This window comes from Cotesia typhae, unplaced genomic scaffold, assembly GCF_013202065.1.
Source record: "Cotesia typhae breed Kobodo isofemale line unplaced genomic scaffold, CoteBio_Ctyphae contig_83, whole genome shotgun sequence".
Taxonomy (NCBI): Eukaryota; Metazoa; Arthropoda; class Insecta; order Hymenoptera; family Braconidae; genus Cotesia; species Cotesia typhae.
Window position 1 is genome coordinate 1,437,984 of NW_027423769.1, and position 21,908 is coordinate 1,459,891.

At 33.0% G+C, this 21,908-nt stretch overlaps 2 protein-coding genes and 1 pseudogene across 2 annotated transcripts in view; 1 reads left to right on the plus strand and 2 right to left on the minus strand.

Annotated features, from left to right (window-relative positions):
- Window positions 1-13,335, minus strand: part of Su(var)3-3 (lysine-specific histone demethylase Su(var)3-3) — a 174,635-nt gene extending 161,300 nt beyond the window's left edge. The window contains exons 1-10 of the mRNA XM_074251962.1: window positions 13,209-13,335; window positions 12,697-12,983; window positions 12,386-12,617; window positions 12,152-12,303; window positions 11,807-12,085; window positions 11,540-11,716; window positions 10,903-11,166; window positions 10,660-10,797; window positions 10,507-10,580; window positions 10,269-10,417 (exon numbers count right to left, since the gene is read on the minus strand). Coding sequence (XP_074108063.1) covers window positions 10,269-10,417; window positions 10,507-10,580; window positions 10,660-10,797; window positions 10,903-11,166; window positions 11,540-11,716; window positions 11,807-12,085; window positions 12,152-12,303; window positions 12,386-12,617; window positions 12,697-12,720 — 1,489 coding nt within the window. The 5' untranslated portion in view covers window positions 12,721-12,983; window positions 13,209-13,335. The remainder of the gene's footprint in view (window positions 1-10,268; window positions 10,418-10,506; window positions 10,581-10,659; window positions 10,798-10,902; window positions 11,167-11,539; window positions 11,717-11,806; window positions 12,086-12,151; window positions 12,304-12,385; window positions 12,618-12,696; window positions 12,984-13,208) is intronic.
- A 709-nt stretch (window positions 13,336-14,044) lies between these two features.
- Window positions 14,045-21,908, plus strand: part of Flo2 (flotillin-2) — a 45,427-nt gene continuing 37,563 nt past the window's right edge. Inside the window, exon 1 of the mRNA XM_074251798.1 lies at window positions 14,045-14,436. Within this exon, the coding sequence (XP_074107899.1) occupies window positions 14,388-14,436 (49 nt within the window). The 5' untranslated portion in view covers window positions 14,045-14,387. The remainder of the gene's footprint in view (window positions 14,437-21,908) is intronic.
- On the minus strand, window positions 15,348-21,789 carry LOC141533126 (uncharacterized; annotated as a pseudogene).

A 21,908-nucleotide genomic window follows, 5' to 3' on the forward strand; every position in this document is an offset into this window, starting at 1 on the left:
TTTGCACTCTTATTGCCCTCTTGTCCCTTACACTCCATAACACAGCTCTAACTCGGCCATTTGCAAATTCCCACAGATCCAACATCCAACAAATTAAATAAAAAATACGTGACATCCCCCGGTATGTTATTAGAATATTACTTTTCTCATTTCTTTTCTCTTCAACTACACAAGTATTTGCATTGTACATAATGCTAATGTAAAAAAACTCGTTACTCTTTCTTCTTCCTCCTAAACGATACTAAATTCCTTTTTATTCCTCCGTAAAATTCAACATAAATCTCTTTTAAAAAAAAATTGACCCTACGGGCCTGAGACTTTCGCTATTTCAAGCTTGAAACTCTAAAATTTACCAATTGATTGACTTTTGATCTCCCGAGCTCAAAAATTTTAGAATTACTTCAAACCGGCCAATTTAGTAATATCTTTAAACGGCGATATCTTTTGAACGCGTGGGTCGATTTTGATTTGTTTGCCGGAAATCGACGCAGTTTTTCAAGCTCAACAAGTGTATACACAGTTTTGAGTCGATAGCTTCAATAATTTGAAAGTTATCTCAAAAAAACTTAAAAAAAAAATTTTTTTTATTGATTTTTATTTGTTTGAATAAAAAGATTGATTTCTAATTCTAATCAGATCTAAATCTCGATAAACCCTTTCAACGAGCGTGTCAAGCGTCTCAATCGGTTGATTCGCTCTGAAGATATCGTACGACAAAATTGAACTTAGACACGCGCACACATCCACACGATCGGACGTCCAGTCGGGAATAGTCAAAATAGATTCCTAGGAGCTCAAAACCCAGCGATCTAATGGAAACTCGAATTCTTAAAGTCCGGTGAAATCAATAGCTTGCTATTATTAACATAATCAAGTTCATTATTATTCCAACAAAAGTTTACAAATAAATTTTGGTCATTCCACAAACTAGTAACATTTGAAGTATGCAATTACAAACTTTTTCGAGTCGATTTAATTTTACAAACCCAAAAGAAGTTTCTTCGAAGATCAACGTAACCTACTTCGAAACTCAATAAAACTATCCAAAAGTGCTGTATTAAAATAGGAAGTTAATTTTAAAATAAATTAACCGTGAATAAAATTGACTTTTATAAATGAAATAATCCGATGGATACTCTTAACTCAACCGAGGATTTAAAAGCTTGATGACCTCTCTAGCTGTTATCAGCAATCACCCGAAATACCTTTTTCCAATCAAGTGACAACGTCGAGTTCGAGCCCGACAGCCGGAATTATGACAGATTGACCGTTTTTTATGGCAACATAAATATAAATATAAATCTTTCTCTGGGTGTATGCAGAAGGCTTGATAACATAAAATATAACCGAGAGCTTTTTATGCAGCAGCAGGTCTAGTCCTAAAACGCAAAAAGCGAGGGGCAGGACAGTTTGACAAGTTAAGTTCTGAAGGCTGTACACGTACGCACGTGCTTGTCATCCTGGATATACAGAAAGCCAACTCAGGAATAGAAGACGACAAGCAATATATAGCTCTCTAGCTGCATATATATGTATAGATATAACGAGACCGAAATCCTCGGCGAGCACATTCGATTGAGTCACGTAAAGTCCGACCACAATTTGGCTAGCATGCAGCTACACGCAACATAACGTTGCAAGAGTGACGTGAATGAACCTTCCTACGTGAAAATTTTCATCAATAATTCTATTTTCAGTGTCTCAACTCTTCAGTGAGACAATTCCCCGATGATTTACATGCACACACCCTAACACGAGAGAACAGAACCAGGGTAATAAAATGTTAAAGGATAAAAAAGCTCTGTTGTGTGTATATGTACCGAGTATTGACAGATGTAAGTTGAATTTATTTATGGATTTTATAAAATTCACGATGCATCTCATAAATCTCGATGAAATTTAGCGCATTGGAAGAGGGATTTATTCCGATTCAATAAAAAATTTTAATATTTCAGGGCTTGATAAATCCAGCTTGTTTATTGTTGATAGAAATGTTAGAAATATTTAATAAGCTTTATTAACTGGTGATTAATTTTTTTTTTTTAATTTTATCATTGATATGTATTTAATTTTGAGTAACTCATACAATTAAGAGGATAAGTAAATTCGGCGTATTAAAATTGTTTTTTAGTTTAATTTAATATTATTAACATTAGTGACTTTTTTAATTTAAATTCTAAAAATTGTAAATTTTTTTTAAATGCATTAATTAATTTTTTACCAATAATATTATTTTAAAAATTCAATTCAAAAGTACTCCAACTAAACATATGATTAAAAGATTGAAAAATCAAGTTCACGTTTCCTTATTCATAAATTCCTAATTCTCGACAGTCATATTGTGACAGCAGGTTGTTATTATTATAAATAAATAGTTTTATTTTGCATTTAAAATCAAGCTTTATTCCGCAGTAAAATAATAAGTGTCTACCTCCCTGGAAAAGTCAGTCGATTTGGATCTGACAATAAATTTAAAAATTTAACTATTAAAACAGTACTTGTACGCCTTAACATATTCTCAGGTCTTTACTGCAATAGTAACTCTGTACAATATAGTACACTAAATAATTGTACAATAATCGTGATTGTAATAGAGCCACCAGGAAGGATTACTTGCCGTAACTCCTCCACATCTTGACTTGAAGTACAAACCAATACAACCTCCTTATTACATATATATGTATATAGTTACCAAGTAAAGCACTTCTCATCAGGGATTACAGAACCAGTTATCGCTTACTTGGGAGCTCCTATCCAGAGAGTAGAGTTACGAATCAATTAATTTCGCGCTGTTCTCACCGTAATGAGCCACTCTGGCATTATTTGCATCATAAAATTGTTAAATTAATGTACCTAGCATAACTAATACTCCACTTCATACTTACAAATGGTGCTACTTTTTTGGCACAATTAACTTAACACCGAAACTCATTACATTTTTTTATAATATTATTATAAATATTATGGACTATATTTTATATAGAATATTATATACTGTCTAACGGAGTTTTAATAAATTTTCATCCCAATTGATTCACTCTGATTGCGGATGATGATTAAACACGCAACAATACTGATAAAGATTTTGTTAACTGGTCATAAAGTAATTTATAAAAAAAAAAATTATTGGCAAATAATTATTAACAGATAATAAATACTAGCAACCTTGCAATAAAATAGATTTTGTAAACTTGCAATAATAAATTAAACGAAAAAATTCTATTTTTATTACAATAAAAATTGTTTTCTGCTCGAGAATAAATTTTCATCCTCTTAAATATGTAAATTATAAATAAAAAGATTTAGAGTGGTAAAAATTGCATTTGAAGCTATTATTTTAGGAGTTATGGCCACATAAAGGTCCGGGAACAGAAATTTAAATTTTCGATTTTTGAAATTTTTCTAAAGTCCACATATCTCCTAAAAAAAAATTTTTTTCCGTATAAAACACAAATGTATCTTGTAGAAAATTTCCCGAGAAACAATTTAGAGTGGTTAAAATTGGATTTAAAGCTATTATTTTAGGAGTTATGGCCACTTAAATGTCCGGAAACAGAAATTTAAATTTTCGATTTTTGAAATTTATCTAAAGTCCACATATCTCCTAAAAAAAAATTTTTTTCCGTATAAAACACCAATGTATCTTGTAGAAAATTTCCCGAGAAACAATTTAGAGTGGTTAAAATTGAATTTAAAGCTATTATTTTAGGAGTTATAGCCACTTAAAGGTCCGGAAAAAGAAATTTAAATTTTCGATTTTTGAAATTTACCTAAAGTCCACATGTCCCCTAAAAAAAATTTTTTTTCCGTATAAAACACAAATGTATCTTATAGAAAATTTCCCGAGAAACAATTTAGAGTGGTTAAAATTGGATTTAAAGCTATTATTTTAGGAGTTATGGCCACATAAACATCCAGATACACAAATTTCAATTTTCGACGATTTGTCATGGCCTAATTTGCCCCTAAAGTCATTATTTTTGGAGTTATGGCCACTTTTATGTTTCGGGCCAGATAACTTTAATTTACTCGGACGATCGGGACTAATTATTCCAAAGAAGGGGAATAAAATAAATAGGCAATGAGTGGCGCTAAAAAATGAATTTATTTGCCCTGCGCGGAGTGTAGAGTTCCTCGTACTGTCTCGTCGTAGGTTATTAGCGATTCAAAAAAGAGCGGGGTTAAATTTCTTCGATCCGGTGGACGTTTAATAGACAGCGGTTTATAATAATTGTTTGGTCATCGGGACATAAAATCGGTAAAAAAGTAGGAGATTAAATTTAAATGCATCGGGAATGTTGAGGGATAATGAGAGTGTAATATATATAAATATATAAGTGAAGTAAACTTACTTATACAGGAATAGCTTGTTATGTGTAAGATAGGGGGGACAAGAAAAATTCATTGGAACGTGTCGATCGTCTTACTCGCTGGCACGTACCTTTTTCAGCAAGTTTGCTCTTTGGTTTTCTTGTTCTCGAAGGAGGATCAGAATTTGGAATTGAGAATCTTAGTAATATAGCCAAGTAAAAAATCGAGAATGAATATCGATTTTAATCCGAAAAACATCCGAGTAAGGAGTTTTAGAGTGTAATAAATTTTTAATTAGCTGAGACTAGTTTTGTTTGATAAATTATTAACGAATACTTTTTAAGTTTATAAATATAAATTATTTTTTTTTTTAATTAAATATTTTAATGTTTCTGACATTACCTTTTAAAGAGCAATTTTTTAGCAAATAAATTATTATTACGAGAATTCATCAAAAAATGCTTTTTGTAAAAATTAAAAAAAAATGTTGATTCAATTTTTATTGAATATTAAAATTTATTTATTGTATCAAACTATTAAAAAAATTTATGTTAATTTTAAAATTTTTAAATGAATTATTATTTTTTTTTTTTTTAATAATGTAAATAAATTTTTTTTTTTGAGTGAATTTCATTCCAAAAGGATTGAATGAATTAAAAATCACCCACTCTGAAAATTTTTTACAGCATAAGAAGTCAAGGGAACAAAATAAACCCTCGTAGGAATTTTATGGGATTTTAGCAAGTTTTAAGTTTTAAGCGAAAAGATAATAAAATCCTAAAGGAAATACATAAGGCATGAGAGTAGGTGCATGAGAAAAGACTGGAGTTGCCGTTCGAGATCGTTGGACTCAATAATACATTGATGAGAAACAAGTATTGTAAGAAAAGAGCCGTATAGATGTGCCGGAGAGAACACATCAACGATCATCATTCGAGTACCAGATACAGAGTAGTAAACATTATTTTTATTTTTATTTTCATTTTGTTTTTCTTGGTCTACCCCTGATGCCCTCTTCAGCTCAGCCTTATCCATTCTCAGCCGCGGCTCCTCCATTCTACACTCAAGTTAACTCAACTCGACTCAACTCTTTGAGATCCTGGCGGTCTTACTCTCTCGCTCTCTTGAAAGAATCTATCTCTCCATCTGACTGTCTTTGTTTATTTTTCATCTCTCTGGTCTCCTGTACCGTCACAAAAACTCACTATCCACAAATTGAAAGTACCGACTACTCTCAGAGGCATCTTTAGCCTCTTCCCCGGACCCTACCTATACCTGTACGCTGCAATCCAAGCACAGAGAACCTACAATAAAAACCGTAGAACCCGCAGATCTCAGAGAACCAGATGTATATATATATATATATATATATATATATATATATATATATATATATATATATATATATATATATATATTTATTTGTAATATAAAGAGAGAGAATTTAAGAAAAGTGTATTCCGCCGAGTTACTACTTACAACTTGCGTTCTCACGTTAATTCAGAAGCTAAACACTACAGATTCAGCTTTGGAAAATCTAATAGACTTGTTTTGATAAATTAATTCGCTTTTATTTAAATTTATTTATTTATTACCGGTAAGATTTTTTAATATTGAAATCTTAGTGGTTTGGATTGATTTAGGAGCTTTAAAGTTCACAATTTTTTTTTTTTTTATTAAGTCTAGTCAGACCTAGACTCTTGATTTTGTGTCAGAAAAAACGATTAATAAGAAAAAAAATTAGCACAGACATAAAGTGACCTAAAATTTCGATAAAAAAATTCATTTACATTAAAAAAAACCAAAAAATAAAAATGAAATGGAAATAAAATAATATTGTATTATACGGTAACTCGGTTTTTCAAAACAGAATTATTAACGGTGACTGAGAGATGAATCAAGTTGTGATAAGATTGAATTATAAATCAATATAAGATTGATAGATAATAAAAGTTGTGTTTTATTTAGATTTTTTGCTGGATCTCCAGAAGTTAGGTATAGAGTCGTACATTATTCAACGGTACTTTAATTAAATTCAGCTCTAAATTTCAAACAATAATATGAAAGAATAATACCCAAAGAATAAGAAAAGAAGCAACACAACTAATATATATCTATATATTTCTTGATGCGAAGTTTAATTGAAAAGTCTTGAAAAGTTTTTATTTGATTGGTCTTTGGATGGACTTGGAGCAGAATGGAATGTGAAACACGCGGTCCAAGATCACGATAAGGATCACTCGGTGGTCGCAAAGACACACAACATTTATATATAAAATAATATACACGTATGACTATATATGTGTGTGTTGTGGGTTTTATTCGTCATTTTTAGCCCATATGCACAGCACAACAAATACAGATAAAATAAAGGCGAGTTGCGTTTAAAATTCGTACAACATTCCATATCGGCGGCCATAGTACGTACACGGATAAAACCATACCATACCAGTTATCTTTTGCTCTTGCTCTTATACTGCCAACGTTTAAGTTTAAGTGTACTCTGTATCTTACCCGGTAGAAGTATTATATACACTACGTACACAAAAACTTAAATATTTCAAACTTAAATACCATGTCGCATTCTCTGACATCCTTTCTATCTGACTACGATTTGGCCAACAACCGCGACCTGTTTATCATTACCAACTGAATTTCAGAGCTTTTTTGGCAGCTGTCGCTACTATTCTATTCTATTCTTTTATTCACTATTACTTGTACTGGCTATTGTCCGCGGGGTGCCTTTCAATTGCGATAGACGTTGTGAAAACTGCTAAAAAACGCGAGAGGATTTAATGGGTGAAAAGAAAATCTATTTCTTAAAAATTTTAATTTTATCATTTACTGCCTTGTAAATAATATTTTTATTCAAATTATTAATAAACTCTTCCATAAGTGTAATTTTTATTTAAATAAATTTTCTACTTCCTAAAAAATGAAAATACTGAAGATCGTTATCAGAATAAAACAAAAGTCCCAGCGAGGGGTTAATGTGTCAGTGTGTAAAAAACCAAAAACCCAGGAGATAAATGTATGTAAATACTCCCGAGTGACATATATACAGTACCAAACGAGAAACTTGTAATAGTTTGATTACGTAAATAATGTATTTGGTTAGAGAGATATACAAATTACTAGTAGGTCGTAAAACGGATTCCTATTTAACTTTGATTTCTATTCATAAAATATAATTTATCTTATCTTGATGATACACCGACCCACGCACTCTCGTCTACCTCGTCTAGGTTTTGTCTCTTTACTCGTCATGTCTACCTTATATCACACGTATTTATACACACGTATAAGTAATAATATATAAACAACATTTTAACAGAACATGATAGAGTTGAGCATCGAATTTTAAAATTTAGTTACTTAACGACGGCATTAAAATAAAAAATTCCAATAGACTGTCTGATTAATCTAACCGAATTATGTTCCGTGAAAATTTATGCGGATTAATGATTACCACTTTTATTTTATACGCCGATTATTTTTCATCCAAGTAAATATATTTATCTTTTTTACTTTTTGCATATTTTATCATTTTACATTTTTTAGTTTCTCTTTTCTGGCACTATTTACTTTTTTATCACCACTGGATTATCTTTCTGGCACGTCGATCCTTTTTTTATGCTCTAATTTATTTTTTTTTACTCTCTATCTAGTTTGGCAAATTTTATGATTTTTAATCTCGAAAAATTTATTATGATTAGAATTTTTTTATTCCCAAACAACACACGTGAAAAAAATTACAGTTAATAAAAATAAAATTGAGTAATAAAATAAAATAAAATAATTTTATTAATTATATAGTAAAATAATAAAAAATTTCAAATTGTCTAAAAAAAAATGTAAAAATAGCAAAAAAAAATCTCCAACAAAACATAAACATATTGTCGCGTTAGAAAAAAAATCCCAGAAAGATAAATTTTGGATTGACTCTTTAAAAGCTACCGGTTTGATTAAAAAAGTACTAAAGCGTACGAGGTATCCCATATATTACAAAATATACCCAATAATTAAACTAAAAGAATTTTATTTTCTTTTAATGAGCAATTTTAGTTAATTAAAAATAACTTTAAAAAGTATCTCGGAGGATTTCTTGTCTAAAATAAATTAAAAATATTTTAAAATAAAATAATTACGTAAACTTGGCTTGTGTCGCCTAATACCAAGGTCCGTAGCCCACTAATATAAGTTTGTAGTAAAATAGAACCTCGACTCGCAAGTACCACCTAAGTCAACGCTAATAAAGATCAGTATCACATACCGATCACATACTCCGGGAATGTCATCGGCTGTTTAAAGTTAATGCCGCTCGGCATTAAAATTCTAAACTTTACCTCACCGATATTTCACAAACTGTTTCATTAAATAAACATTACTACACGAGTATCCATTAACAGACTCTGTACTTCCTATAAATAAATTATATAAATTATAATAAGATTATAATAAAATCTGTAAATCTGCTTTGCTAACATTTTATGTTATTCTAAGTACTTTTAAAGCTTCTCATTAAATTATTATTTCATTTTACATATTTAAATTTTAATATTTAAAGACATTTATTTTATAACACTCATTAAATAATTCATTATTCAGTGTTAAGTACTCATACTTTGTTTCGATTATTCAGTAAATCATTTTTTTTTTTTTATCAATTTTTACGATTTTAAATCCATTAAATTAAACATTTCATTTTGTGAATAAATTAATATATAAAGTGACCAAATCGGCTTTGCTTGACTATTTAATAGATCTCTAAGTACTCTACAAGCCAATTATTGAATTATTTAACAAAAATATTCACATGTATACGTTCAATTTACAGTTTTCCTTAATAAAAAAATTTTTTAATTAATAAAATAATTGCATCAATATTTTTTTTTTATTTCTACAAGATTTTTTTATGAATTCTCTCTGTAATGATTTATATGTTAAGAAATCCTAAAAATTAATATTTTCAAACTTAAGATAAATTTTTTTAAGTATTGTTTGATAATTTTTCAAATAAAAATCGATTCACCGTGTATTTACCTGAATAATAATAACACCCAAGAAAATAAATCCGCGATTGGATCTAAAGTAATAATCGCGAGTATTTCAATAATTAATCCACCGATCTGAGAAGGTGGATACCGAAGATAAAGGCGTACAGATCCTGAGCACTAGTATTAGTATAAGTATTGTAACAGCTCTGCAAGGGGAGGGGGGAGGGGCAGGCGTATTCCCTTTCTTGATTCTCGAACGGATAGAGTATATCTACACGGGATCTCCCCTATCGGTTTTTAATAAGCTTGATAAAGTCAACTTGGGCGCGGAAATTGTGGGAGAGAGAACCTCGGAGACATATTGCCTTTGGACGGTTGTACCGGTGCCGGTCGTCCTTAGGTTAACTGTACTGGTAGCTAACCAGCCAGTTCAAGAAGGAAACAGGAGGAAAATGAGGGAGAACAGGGTACGACAAAGAGGTTACATTAACTATCAGCTCTATCTATAGACGAGAGGGGGATGGAACGCGGGAATAATTCACGCGTTATCTACACCATCTTCCACCAGTGCAGTATCTTCTCCGGAACAGGAGAGAGTAACTACTATACATACCACGACCACGCGTATAGTACACAAGACTGTACAATTCTCTTTCCTTCATTCCACAGCACCCACCACTACTGTCTTAAGCTCGGCTGTTCAATATTTGTTGTTAGTTGTATTGCCCTGACGGTTCTCTATCTCTCGGTGTGCTAAGCTAGTTCATACTTACTAGCTGAACACCGATTACAACCCAGCAGTTACTACTACTGTATGCCGGGTCGCTGGCCTTCCTTTTATAATACGCTCCTCGATTAGCGGAACGCTTCCAATTTAATGACAACATTCTATTGGAAATTTATTTTCCCTCGACGACATTTATAAATAATAGTTATTGTTTGGCTCCAGGACCTACTTACCGGTTAGATGACTGCCTGTAAACTCGAAGTCGTCGTCCTGATCCCAGTGCTTTAAGCTCAGGTTCGAAAGCGATGTTGCGTTTGCAAACTCCAAGTTCGCGAAGTGCCAATCCAGAATTTGCCGATCCTTTGATGATAAATACACGTCACTAATTTGGAAAATAAATTTATTCAATTAATAGAAAAAGAAGAAAAATATTAAATAAAATAATTAAATAATAATAATAATTATTATTACCTAGGAGGCGAAGCCTCGAGCTCTTGTAATTTAGCTTCTATTTCCTTCTGCTGCTCAGCAAGTTGATCCCATTCCTTTTTAAAATTTAATGAATAAAAAATAATTAGCGCCTGCTGGTTAATTTTTCAGTACATTAGTAAATTGATAATTTACCTTGCAAGCGTAATGCAGGTCGCGCATTTTAGAGCGGAGCACAAACTCGTGGGTAATGTCATGCACTTGAGGCTTGCGCTCAGACATTTCTTTATGGTGTTTGTTCAGCTCAGCGAGTCTTTCTTTGATGGAAATCATCTGTAAATGTAAGTTTGAAGTGTTTGTGATTAATTTAATAGGCACTATTGTTGAGAATTGATTTTTAATTAACCAAATGGTTAATCGAGGTAATGAAAAAGGTACCCGTTGTTGATTAGCGAGGAGTCTGCCTTGCAGAGACAAAACCGAACGTAAATGAGATACTTGACGTTGTTTAACTCCTTGCTCTTGTAATCTAATTACCCACTCTAGAGCCTGTCCTAATGACACCGGCTTTGTATTACCAGGTTGTCCTGTAGTACTCGCACCGCCGATATAATTAAAGTCTAATTGGTGTGAGAGATATGATGTCGCTTCTAACAAACGGTTGAATTCTCTCTCTACCATTTCGTCTTTATCTTTTGGTACCTGTAATTATAATTAATATTTCATTATAATTTATTTTACTAATTACTTATTTCATTAATTATTAATTACATTTTAATAATAATAATAATAATAATAATAATAATATTAATAATTTTTATCAATATTTTATGAGTTAGTCATTTTTTTAGTGACTAGATAAAGAGAGCTACTTAAGTCTCTGTACCTCCTAAAATATTGAAGATAGCCCCATAGTATAAACACGTTTTTTCTAGGAAATTTAATAAGCTACAATTTTGGTTTCTTATCATTTTTTTATAAGATCAATATTTCTAGAGTTATAGCCATTTTTTAAGTGATTGTATGATAATTTACTATTAAATTAAAAAAATTTTTTTTAATTTATAACAATTACCGTTTGACCGTCACTCTCATATAAAGGACACTTTTGCCTTATTTTGTGCAATTCCATACTAAATTGCTTGCTGAGAGTGGTCATAGGATTACCACCCAGTCCGGTAACAACCATGGCTCCAAGATCAGCAATGTAAGACCCTTTACGGAATGTAGCTATCCTTCCTCCGACACGATCCTGTAAAATTTATAACGTTTATAAATATTTCAGAAATTTAAACAAATAAAAAAAATTATTAATTAATTCAAAGGCGAAAAAAAATTTTACCCTAGCCTCCAGGACAATAACTTCAATTCCAAACTGTTGCATCTGCTGCGCAGCAGCCAGTCCAGCGATTCCCGCACCAATGATCACGACCTTTCCAATCTTTTTCTCAGGAATCGGCTTCAACCTCTTAAAAACTCCAAAATTAATAAAACCATGTCTCTCCAGGAACGCATGGATGCGACGAGTCAGCACTGGATCACTGTTGTAAGGCGCTTCTATTGCTGGAAGAGCATTTTCGATCACCAACTGCTGCTTAGGATTCTCCAGCCATAGTTGAAGCTGAAAAAAATTTTCTCGTCAAAATTGAATTCATTAAATTTAATAAAATCAATTATTTTTATTTACCAAGCGATTTCTAATGTGCAAAAAGACTTTCTGAGTCTGCGGAGGTCCTGCAGAGACATCCGGAAAGCAAACAGCTTCTGTTGATGTCAGCTTGTCAAATGGTAGCCTGCTTTGAAATGCCGCGCCTTCCAATCCATTTAAAAGCTCTTTGACTATTTTTGTAAAACAAAAAATATTTATGAAAAATATATCAAAAATACATATGGGTACTCAACGTAAAAAATAAAATTTTACCATGAGGATCTTCGTGGTCACTGTCCTGTTCTTCCTCATCCTTGACGTCGACTTTCGGAGCAGGTTGAACCGGAGCAGCAGCTGGAGCTGGAACCGGCTCAGCAACTTTTGGAGCCTCGTTGAAGCTCTTCTTCTCCGGTGTCCCCATTCCCGTCTTGGATTTATCAGAAGTGTCTGATGCATTTTCGTCTTCAACTTGGTTGTATTTTTCCTCCATCTCTCTGTATTCAACCTAATAAACAAATCACATTGATGTAAACAACTCAGTATTTTTAGTAATTTACCAGTTTTTAATCACTGACAATACTCACTTTCGCTCGCTTGCGTCGGCTCATTGTCACTACAAGTGATTAGTCACTTAATTAACCGGATAATTATTTTATTTAAGGCTTTTTACGATTTGGAGCCAAGTTTGTCACTTAAAACTGATTTGTGTTTGTTTTGATCCGTCGATGCTGACCGGTCTGAGCGAGCTTGAGTCTGGAACTACGCACGTGTAAGATGGCCGACCCACTCACTCGTTTGCTGCGCAACTCTCGAAACTTCCTTCGGTGTTTTGGCGGGTGCTGCTACTGCGCATGCGCTGAATCCAATTTTCCTTCAAATTCCAGAAATACAAAAAATATATTTTTTTTTTTTTTATTTTTTATCAATAATTAATTCAAAAAAATAAAATTCATGTAATTAATTGCCGTTTTATAAAAAAAAAATAAAAATTCTAAGTTCATTTAATTAAATATTTGTTCAATTTTTTTTTTAAATAATTTTTTTTCAACTCAGTATTTTATATATTTATCAATTTTTAGCCCCTGACAATACTTACTTTCTTATTGTTCCGCTAATTTATTATTATTGTTAAGAAATTGTTGCTAAATTCATCGGCTAATTATTTTATTTAAGAATTTTAATAATTTAGAGCCTAATTGAAGATATATAACTGGCTTGTGACTTGAATTTGGGCTGATCCGTCGACGCCAACCGCTCCGAGCAAGCTTGTGCCTGTAACTACGCAGTTACAAGATGGCCGAACCACTTCCTTCATGACTACGCAACTTTCCGAGCTCCTGGCGTTTTGGCGGGAATTGTTACTGCGCATGCGCCAAATTCAAATTTTTTTTTATGACAAAGTTTTTTATTAAAGAAATGAATTTCTTCCGAAAAATTTCTTATTTAATTTCTTTAAATTTATAAATATTAAATAAGCATAAAAATAATTAAATTTCTGTCAATTTTAATTAAAATAAATCAAAATAAAATGTTCTAATTTAGTTTCATTGGCTCTAATGCTTAAATTGCAAGTCATCAATTGTTATAAAAATGTTGAAGCTTTTAAAAAGTTGTTATTAATTAATTTTACCATCAGAATTTAATTAAATATCATGAAAATAAAATTAAAATTAATTAATAAATTTAATAGTACTTACTTTCTGTCATTCCGACAAAATTTGCTGGAATAAATTACACGACAATTAATTTCCGAGTAGCATTTCACCTCAGCGCCATCTTGAGGCATAGTTTCAAACGAGATCACAATGAGTAGTCAGTTCAGCGAGCAGCAGAGAGCGCGAACGGGCGCCGCGAACGCCATGTTGGATTTAAAGTGCACCAACACACGGAAGTGAAGTGTTTTATATGTAAGTGTGAGTTAGAACTGGCAGCTAATATCGTAATGACTAGCGCATTTCCTCGTACTCGTAAAACATATACTGAGCGCGTAACTAAGCGCGAGTGTGTTAGTACTAGTACTCTCACAAGTGTTGTGTCAACGCAAAAAAAGTAAAATAAAAAAAAGAGTCATATCTCATCGCGTTGGTGGTTAGCTCTCAGTGTCACTGGGGCTAGTTACTATCTATTAAAATCAAATATTATTGTAAAAACATCGCCGAGTGTACAAAGTGCGTGTTTTATTTAAATAACTGTGCCTCTATTTAAATAAATACTTAAATTATTATTATATTAAAGTTTCTAAAAGTTTACTAGGATTTAATTTAATAGACAAGCCATGGGTAACGTCCACACTTGCGGTCCAAACGAAGCTCTCGTCGTCTCAGGTAATTTATTTATATATTTTGTATTTTTTTTTTTTTATAAATTATCTATCCTGTTATTTAATGTTTTTTTTTTTATTCTAGGTATTTATTTGCTATCAAGAGAATTTTTTCCATCCGGAGATTTTTATCAACAAATATAACCGGTTTATTTATTTACTCCAAAATTTTTCGCTAATTAATTTAGCCTTGGTTCTGCTCAAAGGTGTTTTTTAGTGAAAAATATCCTAGTTGACAGAAGTATTATTTTTTAATCTAATAATGGAGGTAATGTATTATTCAGAGTGTTTGACAAGGGCCATCAGGTGACATAAATATTAGTACTACACTATAGATCGTCTATACAAATGCCGGGATAGTAAATTCCGAGTGTATGATTCATACTTATCAATTGGTAGTTTTTATTGCTACGCATACTATTGACGTAGCTATATTTACTTAATTACTTGACTTTATTTTTTTTTTGTTCTATTCCACTTACCCAAGGATGGAAATAGAATTACGTAGTCCATCCTGTTTGTTTAATATTTAAATATACTTCATAGATTTTATCTAACTCGTTTTATCTTTATCAGAATGATATAAACAACTTTATTAATAATAATACGTCGCTTTAAATTTACTCTAAAAAATTGGAGGTAAATTTTTACTCTCATCTCTTTTATTGTAGCGGAGTAAATGTGAAATTTTATTTAAAAAATTCTCAACATTATTAACTCATCAATTTATATATATATATATATATATATATATATATATATATATATATATATATATATATATATATATTTATTTATTTATTTATTTACATAATTTCAACATATCAATACAAAAAATAAATAAAAAATAATTCATTATTTATTACAAAGATAATCTATATCTTATCGAAGCTTTAAAATATTAAATTTAATTTATTGAGCAAAAAAAAATGGATCCATTAATTCCACATTTGTTTGATCATATCAGCTGCCTTTTCTCCAATCATAAAAATCCCAGCGTTGACATGTCCAACGGGCATAGTAGGCATAATCGAAGCGTCGACAACCCTCAAGCCTTTAACCCCATAAACTCTCAACTGAGAATCGACAACAGCAGTTGGATCTCCAGGAGGGCCCATTTTGACAGTACCGACTTCGTGATTCATCATCGAAGGCAGATGCCTGATAGCGCAGCGGAAATAATCGTCACTCGCAAAATCAAACTCTCTGCAGCCGGGAATTTTAATGGCGTGTAAGCGACTGTTGTACTTCTGAAATTCATCAGTAGCTGCAATTTTAATCGCATGCTTCACGCCCTCGAGAATAATCTCAATATCCGCGGGGTGGGTGAAGAAATTCGGCTGAATGATCGGATCATCAAAAGGATTCTTAGAGCGAAGTGTAATTCTTCCGACACTGCGTGGCTGCTGCATGATGGGCCAGATGGACCAAGCGTCGCGGTTCTCAATAGGTTTGAACACCGCGTTGTACAACTCATCAGTGATGCCGTGGCCTTTTCTGACCGCGACTCCATTATCGGAGTGAATCGAGCCAGAGACAAACAGCAGCTCCAAATCCGGCCGCGAGTCCTGAGCGTACTTTGTGCGGATAAAAGCTATCGCCTCAGCTCCTCCGGGAATCGAGAGCGGACCACTCCGGTCAATCATGTACTGCAAAGCGTTCTGCGGCTTGATGATTGTCTTCTCTAGCAGAGTGACACTGGCATTCACCAAGAAAGTCAGTCCCAAGAAACCCACGTGCTCCAGCAAGTTGTATCCGACCATGGCGTCTTTTATCACGGGGATTCCCAACTCTTCCAAGTGATCTCTGGGACCTATTCCTGAGATCATCAGCAGCTTCGCTGAGTCGATAGTCCCTGCTGAGGATATCACTTCCTTGGTGGCGCGAATTTGTCTAGTCTTGCCGTCTTTTATGTACTCCACTCCGTAAGCTCGTCTGTCGGAGTCTATTAGGATTTTTGTTACACGTGCGAGAGTTACGATCTCTAAATTTGGTCTGCGAACTTTCAAGTAAGCCCGGGAAGCACTACAACGCGCTCCGCGATCCATGTTTACTTGGAGATACGAAAATCCTATTTGTTCCGGGCCGTTGTAGTCTATTATTTCCCAGCCTAATTTTTTTCCGGCTTTTAAAAACTCTGTTGACAGCGGCATGTGGTAGGGAATGTGTTCTACACATAAATAACCATCTTTGCCGTGATAAGATGCGTTGTATGGTTCTGAAATAAAAATTTATTGTTAAAAATTATTTTTTTATAAAAATGTAAAATTTTTTTTTAATTCATAAATTTTAAATAGCATTAAAAAAATTCTTCCAAATTATAAACATAAAATTAAAAAATTGATACAAAAACGGAGAAGTTCCACATCTCAACAATTACCAAATTTTTACTAAATTTAATTTAAAAAAAAGTGTATTGGTATGTTTAAAAAATAAAAAAGTATTACCTGGAACCTTAAATCGCTCGCTTTTGATAAAATAAGGCAGTACATCATCATAGGACCATCCATTATTACCAGCAGCCTTCCAAGTGTCGTAATCAACTCTATTACCTCTTGTATGAATCATGTAATTCAGTGTACTGGTGCCACCGAGGGATTTACCCCTCGGCCAAGTACAACGACGATCCTTCATACCCAAGCAAGCATTCTTCTGTGGCTCAACTCGATATCTCCAATTATAATCCGTCTGCTGAAAATTGCTCACGAGTATAGGAATTTGATTGAGAATCCCCTCCGGTTTTCCGGCTTCCAGCAGCAGAACCTTCCACTTGCGGTTCTCTGAAAGCCGATTTGCCAGAGTAGATCCTCCTGAACCCGCGCCTATTATTATAAAATCGTACTGCTCGACAGTCGGCAAAGATGTTGTAATAATGTCGAAGCTTTTCTGCAATCCGTAGCTCATCATCAGCTCGAGCAAGCTTTTACTGTTCGCGGATTTAATTACTGCGAGCAGTAAAATTGTGAGTGTCTTTATAACTTTAATATTCATTTTTGTAATTTTTTATCTTATTGATTTTAGTAATTTACGGCCCAGACTTAATTGGACCAATTAATTTTTAATGAAGCGCTTTTTTCCCCTTTGACGTCAGGGTATCTCTAAAAATAAATCCTCAAATGAATGGTAATAAAAAGGAATTTTTCTATAGACATGACCCAGCAATCATACACGTGTTGTCATGATCTGATAATATTCTTTTTCCTCCGTTGCGTGTCGATGCTGATTACGGTTTCTACGGAAGAATTGAAAGAATAATAAATAAAAGATAAAAAATATAGTAATTCTATTTCAGTGAAAATCGATTATTTTATCAGAAAAATATTTATATAAATGTTTTTAAAGTCATGCTTGAAAATAACAAGTGTAATTATTTTTAATGATGATTAAAATTTAGGATATATAAATTAAATAAATTAAATTTTTTTTTTAATTTAATCGAATAATTTTTTATCAGAATTTTTTTAACATTATCAAGAAAAAATTCTGTTTTTTATCTTCGAGTTTAATTTTATTGATTTAATCCGCGAATTTCTTTTTTATTTAAAAACTAATAATTATTTTTTTTCATTTAAAAAAAAAAAATAAAATTCGAAATTACGCTTAAAAGTAAAATATTTTATTAAGACTAATAAAATTTTATGATCCAATAACTTCTTTTACGACAAATGTCCCAATTGCTGACAAGGATGTCCCAATTACTGTACCCACTAAAATTCCGACAAATTGTTAAATAAATTCAAACTAAACCCTTCAAATCACAAGTAAAAATCCAAAAATAATATTTTTCTCAAATCAAGTAATTTTTTTCCTAAATTTTATTATATCTTTATTAAATTAAATCCTACAAGATAAATTATCTAACATACTTTCACTTTCGACTTTTAGTTTTTGTACTCACCGATTATGTAAATAATTAAGTAATGTATTTTGAATTGTTCGGGCTTGTTATATTAATAGTAAATAAAACTATAAAAATAAAAATCTAAATTTGAGTTTGCTCGGTACGGAGGCTGCGTTTAGACTATTGCAGATAGAAACTAAGAGACAACTATCAAAAGTGTGACACAGAGATCGGTATTGGGCCACTTTCAGATTCACCAAAGCGGGAGAAAGAAATGTGTACACTTTCTCATACCGCTCGCGTATACGTAACATTGCTTGAATATTCAAGCTGTTATCCAAACAAGCCATCCCTACCTTCTTATTATACGGATTTAATTATTATTAACATATAACATAATAATATAACCGATCTGCTGAGAAAATAGTAATAACTATTATTACATACCACAATTACACTATTCATTTTATTTATTAATTACATAAAGCAGTATTATATTACGCAGTGCGGTTTATTGCTTTTTTCATTCATTCAGGAAAGCTTCTCAATTAAACGCTGTAAATATTTGTTGGTAATTTTCTCGAGAGTTAAATAACTTGTTAATTATTGTTATTACACTTTATTTTACTTATTTATTAATAATAATTATTTTTTTTTACAGGTAAGATCCAGATCTTGGAGTTTTTTGTCGAAGATTAAAATGTCTAGTCAGTAAATATTGTCACAAACTTACTTTATAATACTTATTAATTTAAAATATTAATATTTATTAGAGAAATTATGGTAATTTTTATTTTAATTATTTTATCAGATTTTTCATAAACTCTTATATTATTAAATGCTAGATTTTTATTAATCAATAGTCTTAATCAATTCCTGATTTTTTATATAAAATATTGCAAGATTAAAAATTAAACGATAATTATGCCCAAATTTTTTTTTCGCGAATATTTTATCAATCTTATTATAAAATCAAATAATTTCCATAATAAAATAAAATACTTTTTTTTTATTTAATTAAAAAAAAAAAAAAAAAAAAAATCAAACATCTTGCAGTTAATTTTGAACAAAGTTTCTAATAAAAAGCGCATTAAATTAAAAAAAAAATAGACAATTTCACCGACTTTGGCATAATCACAACTAAAACTTATAATCTATAACGAAATGTAATTTTTAAAAATTTATATTTACAACTTCCTCGTCGTAAATGTAATCCATCACCATTTTATGGCACTTTCTTACAGTATACTTTATATATTTTTATTGATCTACAAATCAAATACTTATAAATTTCTTTTTACATTAAAAAAAACTTTTAAAAACTAACTTACAATAATAATTTACACTTTTGATTTGTCGTTTGAGGAGCTCGGACTCGACAAAAGTCTTTTCAATCCCCATAAGTTCCTCAACAAAACTTATAAAAAAAAATTAATCACCTACAAAACTAGCAATTACACTAAAAGTAGGATTTAATCACAGACAAACCCACAATAATACACAATACTGAAATAACGAGACATTTGATCATTTTAGAATTTTAAAAACAACAACAAAATTTGTGCAATTTTCTAAGAAATAATTTATCTATAAAATAAAATTCAAAAATCAAGTATCTCCAAATTTCAGTGTCTAAAAAACACAAAATCATCTTTGGGTAGCAAGCCAGTCATTCTTAATCATATCAGATCCTTTTTCCGCAATCATAATAACCGGCGCGTTAGTATTCCCACTGCTGATAGTCGGCATAATCGAGGCATCAATAACTCTCAAGTTATCAATCCCATGAACCCTCAACCTAGGATCGACAACAGCCCCGGGATCATCAGTCGGGCCCATCTTGGCCGTCCCAACCGGATGATAAATAGTCATAGTAATATGCCTGATATGACACTCCCAGTACTGATCGCTTGCAAACTTGAACTGCCTGCACCCAGGAATCTTGATCCTGTGAATTCTGGATCCAAACTGCTTAAAAATCTTGGCCTCGCTGATCCTAACCGCGAGTTTCGCGCCCTCTACCAACCTTAACATGTCCTCAGGCTCCGCGAAGTAATTAGAATTAATCAGTGGACTAGCAAAAGAATTGCTGTTCCTCAACCTGACAGTCCCTCTGGATTTAGGCCTTAAAAGCAGCGGCATTAGCGTCCAGGCGTCCTTATTAGTAATTGGCCTGAAAACCGTGTCGTAAACCTCATCAGTGAGACTCAGGACTTTCCTGACTTGAACTCCTGCGTCGGAGCTCAGCGAAGCGGGCGCCATGTGCAGCTGAATATCAGGATACAGCCCCGTTTCATTGGCATACTTAGTATTGATAAAAGCGTAGCCTTCAACGCCCCCCAAAGTAGTCATAGGACCTCTCCCGTTGATCACATAATTAGTAGTGATTTGCGCGGGTTGAAACCGGTCCTGGACGATAGACACCGGCTTGTCCACCAGGAAAGTAAGTCCCGCCATTCCTACATGATCCTGAAGATTATCTCCAACTGGCAAATCCTTCAAGACCGGAATTCCCATTTCTTGCAAATGGTACCTATGTCCCACGCCAGAAAGCATCAACAATTGTGGAGAATTAATCGCTCCGGCTGATAAAATGACCTCTTTTCTAGCTCTGATAACTTGCTTCTTGCCATCGCGATAGAATTCTACCCCCACAGCCCGCGAACTCAAAGGATCTATCAGTATTCTAGTGACGTGGGTGTTCATCGCGACGTGCAAATTCTTTCTTAATCTAACCGGTCGAAGGAAGGCCTTTGAGGTTGAGCATCTGCTGCCGCGTCTTATCGTCCCTTGAGCAATCATGAATCCTGTTTGATACTCTCCATTAATGTCCCGATTTTCATAGCCGAGTTCTGTCCCAGCCTGGACGAAAGCGACGACCAGTGGTGTTCTCCAAGGAGACTCTTGAACCGTCAAGTAACCGCCTGTTCCGTGATAAGGACTATTTCTCAAATAAGGATTGCGATTGTCTTCAGACTTCTTGAAGTAGTAGAGCGCTTGCTCGTAGCCCCATCCAGGGTTTCCCAAAGCCTCCCAGTGGTCGTAGTCGAACCTATTCCCTCTGACGTAGAGCATGTAGTTCAAGGTTGAAGATCCGCCCATTACTTTGCCCCTCGGCCAGTTGCATCGTCCGTTTTTCATGGCCATGCAAGAAGTCCCGCTGGGTTCGGTTTTGTACTTCCAGTCCAGCTTACTTAGTTGGAGATACGCTGCTAGGGACGGGACGTCTGTGATTTCGTTCTCGTCGGGTCCGGCTTCTAGCAGGAGGACCTTCCAATCTGGGATTTCAGTCAGCCGACTTGCTACCACAGCTCCTGCAGATCCTCCGCCGATTATTATAAAGTCGTATTGAGGATCCAGAGGATGCCGGTCGATGATTCGGTTCTCTGGGTCCAGTTGGTCGTACCGGTAGTAGGAAAGGCCGATTATCACCAAAGGGACCAACCAGAAACCGGTTCCCATCAAGCCCAGAGCGCTTTTTAGGGTTGAGGCTATTATTAGGGCGCTTAAAACCATTTTAGAGTGATTTTTGGCGGAGCTTTTTCATCACAGACCAGGTGTGGGTTGAAGACGGACGCATTTTATGTCACGATCTGAAAAATTACATGGAAATTTATTGAAAAAAATTTTTTTTA